Genomic DNA, 10,616 nt, shown 5'->3' with positions numbered 1-10,616 from the left:
GCAGCTAAGGCTATACCCAGTATCACCCCGGAGTCACAAGGACCCACCCCGGTTTATCTGCTCCACAGCACGTATCACACTTGGACAGTATTGCTTCGTTTGTCGCATTTCGTCTGTCTCCCCCGCTAGAATGTACCACAGGCCCAGGGGACGGGACGGGGTAGGTGGTCAATATATCGTTCTTGAACGGGGAAGTGGCGGTTACACGAACGCGTACCTCAAGGAATGAATGAGTGAAAGGACGAACGAATGACCCGGAGCCTGGCCTAAGCCCCTCAGCTCTCCTCATGCCCAGCGGCCCGCGGTCCGGGCGCGCCCCAGGTGAGCGCTCGGAGCCACGGTCCCCAGCCTCCGCCTACGGCGGCCGGGAGGCGTCAAGCCACTTCGGGGCGGAAGAGTCTGCCCGGAGGGGCCCGACTCGCGCGCACGCAGGCGCGGGCACCCACGCTTCCGGGAGGTCACTTCCTCCCCTGTCTCGTAGCAACGGCTGGCAGCGTTGCTGACATCCCGGGCAGCGGTGGCACCGAACTGAGCTCAGAGTCTCGCCGCCCGCGCGATGGTAAATCCGGGGGCTCTGTCCGCGACCCGCCGCTCCAAGGGCAGCGACCGCCAGGGGACCTTCGCTGTCCCGCTCCCGGTGCCGGGGCGAAGGCTGGGGTCTCCAGAAGCTTCTTGGGGGAGTGACACGGAGACCCTGGAGGGACCAGAGGGCGACCGTGGAGGGAGGGAAGAAGATGTCTAGATGGGGGAAGCTATCTTGGGGCATAGATATCTGGGGTGGGGGGGTGACTTCTGAGGGGTGATACTTGTGGAGGGAGGGTATCGAGAAAGAGAAGAGAGATAGGGAGGGGATGAAAGATCCTGAGGGGAAGGAGAAATCTCCTTGACGGCGAGGCAAGTTTGAAAAGGGGAGCGGCGCGAGGGAGAGGAGAAAAATCACCCTGAGAGGGAAGAAAGAGAGGGGACAAGGAACGCAAGGAAATGGAGAGAGGGGAGAAGGAGTTATTGAGAGAGAAGAAAGGAAAATAAAGAGGCAGCAGGAATGGGAGGGGGAGAAGAAAAGGAAAATGGAGACAGGAAGGTTTGAAAAAGAACAAAGTGAAAGCAGAGTTTCTTTTTAAGAAAGGAATGAAAAGCGAATTGGCGATGGGAATTAAGAGACTGTATTGGGGGGCTCAAAAATCACCAAAGGCGAAAACACCTGGGAAAAGAGAGGGAAAGGCCGGGAAGATCAGCGAGAGGCGTTTGGGAGAGAAGTAAAACAGAAAAAGATAAAACGAGGGCAGCGGTTGTAAGGACCTGTGGACGTTGTCTTACAGATGGCAGAAAACTGTAGTAAGTCATTGATCCCTGTACAGCTATTAGGCTTTAAGTTCAATGTTTCCCAACGTGAGATGCAGACGTTAGTTGCTACTTCAAGATGGCTCAGAAAACCAAAAACCACAGAGTGAATCACATCAGAGAAAGTTATTCCTCTTTTTTTTTTTTTTTTTTTTTCAGCCTTTAGACTATATCCAGGAGAGAGTTTCTGGCACTGTTAGGTCGTTAATACCACTATCCTTTGGTAGTTTTGATTTTTCACCTGAAGGGCAGACCTCAGGCTCAGAGCTTTCATTGGGGTAAAATTTAACAATATGTTCTCTCTTTGTTTTGTTTGTTTTTATGGTTATTTCTGCCTATGACAAATGATACCAGATTTACATTTGTGGTAGTGATGTATAATTTCCTTTTAAAATGCATTTAAGCTTTTAGCAGTGAAATAATTTTAAGAATATGCTGGGTAAATAATATAGATGGTATTCATAATGGCAAAAATTATAAATCTAGTACATGAATGCCTGAAATTTAGAAAACACCTGCTATAGTGGTGGAAAGAGGAAATAAGTGCTCCCACCCATATTAGGGACAAAAGAAAACTGTCTTTTGACTAAAGCAACATAAAGTTCACCTGTACAATGCTGGAAAGAAAAATATATCATAAATCCTCATCAAGAGACTCTGCAGAATACTGTTTGAATTCAGAATATCCAGTGATTACTCAGTTATGGAAAATATGCAGGCTGGAAAAAATTATTCTTGATTTTAGCATTTGGAGAAGTCAAGAAACTGGTACAATATATATAGTCTATGCATGTGATTCAGAAAGCTGAGTTTAAAACCCGGTAGTGGGGTTCCAACATAATCATTCATGGTTGAACGTTCATCTTGCACTGAGATCCAGGCTGTGGTTACCAGTAGAATCCTGGAATACACTGTTTTTACAGAATATTTTGAATTTAACCATCTGAACTCCCAGTTAGGTGGCATTTAGGACTGAGAATATGATTTCTCATTAAGTGATGCTTTTAGACAGAAGGAGGCAGTGATATAGCTGTATAAATATGTTTTAAATCTATAATGTAGAAAAGAGATTTTTCACTTGAATACAGAAAGATCAATGAATGAAAGATGACCAGGAGCAGATTTCTGTTCAACAACATAGGATACTTTTCCAGTAAATAGAGACAGATAAAAATGGAGTGAGCTCTTGTGAAGCAAGAAGCTTTCTGTCTCAACAAGAGTTCAAGCCAAGATATTTGTCAGGGTTGTACGTAGAGGGTCTTACATAGGCTTGCATATGGGACCTGACAATTTCAAAGCTCTCTTCCAAAAATCTGAGCTTCTAAATCTTAGTTTCAGGAGATTGGAGAATAGGGGTCTTTCAGAACATTACTCTAATTAACACTGGGGTCACCACAAAGACTCTTTGGTTAATTTTCTTCCTGATCTCTTCCAGGCAGAGGTGGAGGAAACCCTCAAGAGGATCCAGAGCCACAAAGGGGTTATAGGAACGATGGTTGTAAATGCAGAAGGTAAACACCTCACAGGCTGCCTTTTTGACAGGCAGAAGCCGACCAAGAGCCTGTTTGTTGTGTAAAGCCTTAGGCAAACATCTTGGAATTTTAAATCAAAAGTATATCTTGTATATTTTAGCCAGAGCATTTACTCATCATACATCTATTGAGTATCTATTAATTACATGTCAAGAACTCTGCTAAGAGGTAGGGAGATAAACATTAATAAGACATGCCTAAAAACGCCTATATATTCCTAAGAAATGCTGCACGTTGTCTAATTTTTAAAGCTTTGGTAACTCTCTTCTAACATTTCAGGAGTATCAATAAAACTATTATATTGAAGATAGAAAGAATACCATTGTTGGCAGTTTGCTTTCGTTTTAACATTGTAAAGCGTACAGAGTTTCAGTCTTCATTTTTAAAAGACATTGTTCCTTTACCGTAGTTAATGAAATCTTTGAGAATTAATTTTAATGTAATTTATAGTATAGTCTTTGTGGTTATAGTTTAAGAAGGGCCAATACGTTTCCACCTATGAAATCTGTAGACTTATACCAGAGACTTGCCTATTAACAATCCCCAAAGCCTTTTCTGTGGCACACTGTTCCATGCTCAGCCATGGTGGCAGCCTCTTAAAGGCTTCTGCTGGCTTCATTGCTGATTGAGGCGTTTGCAAGGGCAAGAGGTGCCACAAACCCCAGAGCACTAGTTGAAATAAGAGTAGCTACTTCACACAGTCCATGGTACAACCATGGATCTGGTACATCGCCAGCTCAGTGCTTGGCAACAGACTCTCATAGCTAATCATTATTCTGGAGCAAATCCATCAATAAATATTTAGTGAGCAACTACCCACTGAAAGTCTGTTTAATCTCTAAACTTCAATCCCTTATCATTAAAAATGCTAAATAACCTACTTTACTGGTGACTGTGACAATTAAGTGAAATAATAATTGTCAAGTGCCTGGCACAATACCTAACACTTAACAGAATTGTAATTAAATAGTTCTGTGAATGTGGGAATTTTTAATTTATTTGTACAGATAAAACATTTGATGTGTTTTACAAAATAATAAAATAAAATTTTAATAAACTCAGTGTCAAATGAATATAATAAATTCACCCAGCTTGAGTGATCAGGAGGGAGAGGACTTAACATCAGCCTACAGGAAAGTCAAGAGCTATGCCTCATATTTCCAGGAAGCGGTCCAGCCCAAGTCCACGGTTCTGGTTGAACTGATTTTAGTTTCAGGCATTTGCATAAACTCTGCCACATCCCCTAAGATAGGTTACTTGCGTGACTTCACAGAGATGCTTTATTTGTTTTCTTTGGCTGCCATAACAAAGCACCACACACTTAGTGGCTTAAAAAAGATTAGACATTTATTTTCTCTCAGTTCTGGAAGGCTAGAAACTGAAATCAAAGTGTCAGTGGGTCCAGGCTCTCTTCAGAGGCTCCACAGGAGGATCCTTCCTTGCCTCCGCCCAGCTTCTGGTGATTTCCAGAGATCCTTGCTGTTGACTGGCCTGTAGGTGCATCACTCCAGTCTCTGCCTCCATCATCGTGTACGTTCTCCTCTCTGTGCTCTGTTTTCTCTTCTTATAAGGACCCGTCGTTGGATTATGTCCCACACTGATCCAGTATGACCTCATTTTACCTAATTCATCTTCAAAGCCTCTATTTCCAAATAATGTCACATTCTGAGGTTTAGGGTGGGCTTGAATTTTGGAGGGGACACTCTTCAACCCAGTCCAGATGCATTCACCTGTGACACCCTGGACAATGTATCTAATGTGTTACTTTGGAAGACTTAGTCTAAAGTACATAATCCTGGCAATAGGCATCAAATGTCTGAAGAATATCCATACCTTATGATCTGTAATTCCACCCCTAGAAATCTGGTTAAGAGGTGATGAAGAAAAGATGTAGGTGCAAAGGATATTACGGAGGCACCATATATAATAGCAATAAATAAACAGACAAGTACATAAAGCCCAACAGTAGGGAAATTTTTAAACTTATTATATAATATTTACTCAGTGAACCATTACTCTATTTAAAATGTTGAAGAATATTTAGAGTCATGAAAAACTACTCACAATATTAGATGAAAAAAAGCAGGAGACGAAGCAGTAGCCAGCATCTTCTAATCCTAAATACGGCCAGGCAGACATACACTCTGAAATATGGAAGAAAAGGCAGGGCTGTGTTACGGTGATGATCTCTGAGTGGTAGAATTAAAAATGACTTTTGTTTTCCTGAGGTCTCTCAATTAACACTCTTCTCATCCAAAGGCAACAAAATACTACTTTTAATACCCATTAACTTCTAATTAACCTCTACTAGGATGAGGTTGTGTTAGGATTCAGGGCACTTTTCTGAAAGCCAAATTAACCTTCTTCCCAAAAATATAAATGAGGGGCTTATTTTTATGGTCGGATTATTAACAACCAGAGGATATGACAAGGATGTTTACTAACAGCATATGGTATAAGTTGTGTGACCAGAATGAAATGAAATACTCCATCTCAACAGCCCAGTCAATTTTAGATGAAAGTACCATTTATTACGGTGCAGCTTTGCAGCTCTCAGAAGTCCCATGAAATGTAACACTGACAATATTTAACTAAGCTGGTGTTCATGTGTTCTTGTTCTGTACCCATGGCTTTAGTCCACTAGTTCTAGGCAAATCATTTTAACAAATTTTTAGGTTTTAATTGTGGCTAGGTAGGCCTTCTACCCCACGTTTATCCATTTAGATCTCATCCTCTGCCATGTTAAATAGTGTCCTTTGGTTTCACTATTATTGAAACATAGACTTCTAATTCATGACAATAAAGTGGACTTATCAATTTAGCCCAATGCTGAGGAGTATAGGTCTTTGTTAGATTCTTTGTTAACACTGGTTTCCCATTTACAAAATAATTCATTGTTTACAGTATTGCAGTTCTGATCACAGAACTAGATACTGGTGAACATGTATATTTGTTTCCCAGACAGTCATATCTGTCATATATTCTTATGTATATAAGCCTGATTTCTGCAGACTCTTAATTTTAAATATTCTTGACATTTCTAACAATCCGTCATTTGAGTTTCATTAGGTTTTATCAGCCATCCAGCCAATTCCTTTTATTTTTGAAATATAATCTATCAACCAAATGTACAGTTGAAGAATACCAGCTTACTGGGATCATGATGAGTCATATTGTAAAGCAGTGTCATAAGTTCAGGAAGATAGAATATATACTCTTTGTTCTAGAAGGTACATTTTAGGAATTTATCCTACACATGTATACAAATGTGAAATGGCATGCACACAGACATATTCTGTAGCCTTGTTTATAAAAGTCAAAAATTGGGAACAGCCCAAATGCCTGTCAGGAAGATATATTAGTTACATGTATTACAAAGCATCCATTCAACAGTCACATTACACAGACATTAACATGAATGACCTAGCCTTATGCGGACTGAATGGAACAACTTCCCGAGTGTATTAAATGAAAAAAGTTAAGGTACAGAATAGAAAATGATACAGTTAAAGAATACAAACACAAACATACTGGAAGAGACTTAGAATATCTCTGCAAGGACACCAAAGAAACTGAGAACAGTGGTTACCTCTCAGAAGGGGAGGTGGGTGAATTTTATACTATGTGCTAAAATTACTTCCTAATAAATTATTTTTTAATTACCTCACATAGTCTCAAGCAAGAACTCAATAAATATTTGTTGATTGATTTTTTTTTCCAAGGGTCTACAGTGGATATGAAAAACTCCAAGAGTTTCCATGGTGTGCACTTATCATTCAGAAAGGCTAGCCCTTTTATTTATTGACTTGGATCATGAATAGACTGACTAAGTAGGCCTGAGTATCTGATTCATAATCCTGTCATCTACAGTTTGAATAATTTATTCTGGTTGTATTTCTTTTTTGACACTGAGCAATGCAGACTTTGTAGGTAGTTGCTCTTCATGATGCAAAATAAAACTGTTTGGTCAACAAGTGCCCTTGAAAGGTTGAGTGCTTGCTATACTTCAGTTTCCTGCTTGTTAAAGACACATGCCTTGTGATGGTTCATCAGTTGTGAAAGACAGAACTGACTTCTGGAGAAAAAGTGGCCAAGAAACAATAATACAGAAATTAACAAGTTTTCTGTAAAACCTTCCTTAATTAGGTTTTCCTGTAAATACTGCTGTTGCCTTCTTTGGCAAGACCTGCTCTGGAGAGAATGGCTTTCTTAAAAAGAAATTAGTCTGTTTCAAAGTCAGAGTTGAGGCTCTCAAAAAGTTTCATGAAAAACAGGTAAAGTCCCAAGTTAGAAGCACTCATCTTCTTTACCAGTTTCTGGAGCTACATTCTCTGAGGGAAAACCCAAGAGAGCCACGTCAGCCTTTTTTATTGATTGGCCTTCATTCAGGTTCTTGAGGAACTTGACAGTGATCCCAAATTCACCTTCATCTGTCTCCCTAAACGCAAGGCACATCTGCAAATCAGATCCCTGGAATTCCCTGGTTGATCTGGTAGTTTTCAAAATAACATGAAGGCCAGTTCTGATTAGACATAGTATATGTAAAATACCTAGCACAGCACCTGTTCCATAATAAGCGCTGAGTGACCTGAATGGAGCTGGATTGATATGAACTGAATTGAATTATACTTGCATATTCGTCTGGCTAGATTTCTCCAGTTAAATTAATAGCTTCTGTTTTAAACTCATATAATGAAACAACAGAGCACACAAGTAGCCAAATTTAATCATGCTTAAACCAAGAGTGAGTGCAAACCAGGGAATGCCCAGCCGAACTGCAGAGTCTTCATTGCTGTATTTTCTAGCATAAAAATTAAGGTTTGCAAAATCCCATATGAGGAAGTTACAAAGAAATTCTGAAAATCCCTTTTGATACACCCTCTAGCATGTGCAGTGATATCCCCTTTCTATTTCTGGCGTCAGGGGAGAAACTAGCACCATGTCACAGACCAAGCATTTCACAGTGGACTCACCGTAGACAGGATGCTTAGGGGAATGCATTTTGTATAGTAATATGTTAACTTAGTACTGAAATAATCAATTAACAACTTCCAGAAGACTTGTGTACAAAAATGTTCATCACCATTAGCTACAAAAACAAAAACACACTACCTAACAATCCAACAGTGGGGGGTTGATTGTATTATGATATATCCCCCAAAATACTAAGTCTACAGCCATTAAAAATAATGTTGATGGCATCGTCAACAAGGACAGCTTGTATGCTATAATTTAAATGAAGAAAAAAGCAACAGTCAAATATGTAATTATAGTTTGATGCAACTAAATTTTAAAATCCACGTAATGGCAAAACGATTGGAAGGAAATAAAATTGTTACCTTTGAGTGATACGAGCCATCACTTTTTCTTCCTTTTTACAATTACAGTATTTTCCAGTATTTCTACGATGCACATATTACTTTTATAATCAAAATAAAAAATGTTTAACCCCAAATTAAATCTCGTACCAGGCATCCCCATCCGAACGACCTTGGACAACTCAACAACAGTTCAATATGCAGGTCTTCTTCATCAGCTGACCATGAAAGCCAAGAGCACAGTCCGTGACATTGATCCTCAGAACGACCTAACTTTTCTTAGAATCAGATCAAAGAAACATGAAATCATGGTAGCTCCAGGTAATTTGGCATTTCTTTTCATTACTTAAGGCATCTTTTTACTTTACTGAATAAAAGCTTTGTCTCCAAGACGGGGAGTGTGGATTTTAACATGCAATATGACACATAATGCTCTTCAATTACAAAATGAAGAAGTTTGAATGTGAAAATCCCGTGAAATTAGTAAAGACATTGAATTTTGCCCATTTGTTTTTGTTGTTAGTAATCAAACCATTTAGGAGGTGTAGGTTTCCTGTTATGTGAACTTACCACACAGACTTTCTGAAGAGTGGGAGAAATGTCTCCTGTCCAGGGGATAACGTCGAGGGCAGATCAAAGGTCTGTAGGGTCTTAAACCTTCCCTGGAGTAGAGCACATTCACTGGGGCTATCAAAAGACAGCAGCCACAGAAATACTTCTTTCCTTGAAGGAGGTACATTCACAGTTTTAGTGGACGTCAGTGTAAAACAGGACTCACGTTCCTAAATCTAGTCTAGAACAAACTTCGCTGTAGTACGACTGTAAAATCAGAGTTACCCCCAAACTAAATAAAGCTTTCCCTACACCTGTGTTCTCACCCAAGCTGCACATTGGAATCACTTGGAGAGCTTAAAAAAAAAAGACTGATACCTGGGACTCCACCCCAGACCAATAAAGACAGAACCTCTGGGGCTTGGCCCCAGGTAATGGTATTTTCTGAAAGCTCAACAGGTGATTCTGGTGTGCAGCCAGGCTGGGAACCCACTGGTCTACACAAGGTCCAAGTGATGTGTTGAAGAGAAAAGCAGATTAGCTGAAGTATTCATTTATTAAATTTAATGTTTAGGGTGGATTAACTTTGTCCATATCTCTCCACAGATAAGGAGTATCTTCTGATTGCCATTCAGAATCCATGTGAATAGACCTGCAATGGCCAAGTTCTGTCCTGGGACTCCAGGCTGAAACACTTCACTCTTTAAAGATTCCTAAAATTATAATCCAATCTAAATGATCTTTTGGATATTCCTTTCTATTTTTACATTTAAACTCTTCTACATGTCTCATTTAGTCCGTTTCGAATGTATTGTAAATTTGTGATTTAGCTAGATAATAAATAAATTCTGGTATGTATGCCTCATTTTTTTACGATACACAAAACCAAAGAATTCTAGTGAGAAGACAGCCTTCCTTGAGACAGTTCTTTTCGTCTAGAAGTACTGGCCACCAAGAATTAGAATAAGTGTGATTCTGCCCATTTTACTGACATGCCAGGGAGTTTCAGTGGAGCAGAGTGGGGCTAGGAGGGAAGCAGGGCGTCCCAGCCCTCAAGGAGTTATAGGTCCTTTCCCAGCTTAAACGAGGGCGGTAAGAAGTCAAGAGGGCAGTTCTCAGTTGGGTCAGCGCTGCCCCCTGCGAAACTCCTCAGGCCTGTCCTTCCATCACACCAGCCTGAGGGGACCAGGAGTGGGTCCTGAGGAAGGATGCACACGTCAAAAGCTACCTAGAGAACTCCAGAGGGTTTATTTATTTTACTAGATATTTCAAACATTCTGAAAATAATGAAAATGATAGAACAAATATAACAGATTTCCACAACCCATATAGAATAGATGTTAATCTTTTGCCGTGTTTGCCTTATAACCTCTTTTTTTCTCTAATTAAGCATTTTATTTTGAGATAACTGAGGATTCGCGTGAAACTGTGAGAAATAACATAGATCCTGTGTACCCTCTACCCAGTTTCCCCCACGGCAACATCTTTCAAAACTATATTACAATATCACAACCAGGAAATGGACATTGATTCAGCCTAGATACAGAGCATTTCCATCACCACCCGAGCTCCTCGTGGTACCCTTTTGTAGCAACCCCCCAACCGCTGGTACCCACTAATCTGTCCTCCACTTCTGTAATTCTGTCATATCAAAACAGTTGTTATATAAATGGAATCCTACAGTACGTAGCCTTTGGAGATTGACTTTTTTTACTCAGCATAACGCTGTTGAGACTCATCCAAAAAATAAACATTATGGATACAGCTGCAGCCCCTCTCCTCCTTTGTGCCTTGGTCCTCTCCTTCTCCGGAGGATCCTTGTCAGGATACACAAGTCACCCTGCATGGGGGTCCACAGACGCTTCCTCCTAAG

The 10,616-nt window shown here is 40.4% G+C and overlaps 1 protein-coding gene across 2 annotated transcripts; it reads left to right on the top strand.

Annotated features, from left to right (window-relative positions):
- The first annotated feature begins 444 nt into the window (after positions 1-444).
- Positions 445-9,652, top strand: DYNLRB2 (dynein light chain roadblock-type 2). Of its 2 annotated transcripts, none has more exons than XM_027119195.1 (4): positions 445-559; positions 2,777-2,852; positions 8,345-8,512; positions 9,350-9,652. In XM_027119195.1, exons 1-4 carry the CDS (start codon positions 557-559, stop codon positions 9,391-9,393), a joined length of 291 nt encoding a protein of 96 aa, XP_026974996.1. In that variant the 5' UTR covers positions 445-556; the 3' UTR covers positions 9,394-9,652. The 2 variants fall into 2 exon arrangements, with proteins under 2 accessions (XP_026974996.1, XP_026974997.1); XM_027119196.1 differs by lacking the exon at positions 445-559 and adding an exon at positions 1,061-1,335 and having other exon boundaries at positions 9,350-9,597.
- Positions 9,653-10,616: the final 964 nt, after the last annotated feature.

This window comes from Aethalodelphis obliquidens, unplaced genomic scaffold (genome assembly GCF_003676395.1).
Source record: "Aethalodelphis obliquidens isolate GAN/ISIS:26980383/991018 unplaced genomic scaffold, ASM367639v1 scaffold20, whole genome shotgun sequence".
Lineage (NCBI taxonomy): Eukaryota > Metazoa > Chordata > Mammalia > Artiodactyla > Delphinidae > Aethalodelphis > Aethalodelphis obliquidens.
This window is presented reverse-complemented; position numbering and strand designations above follow the sequence as displayed.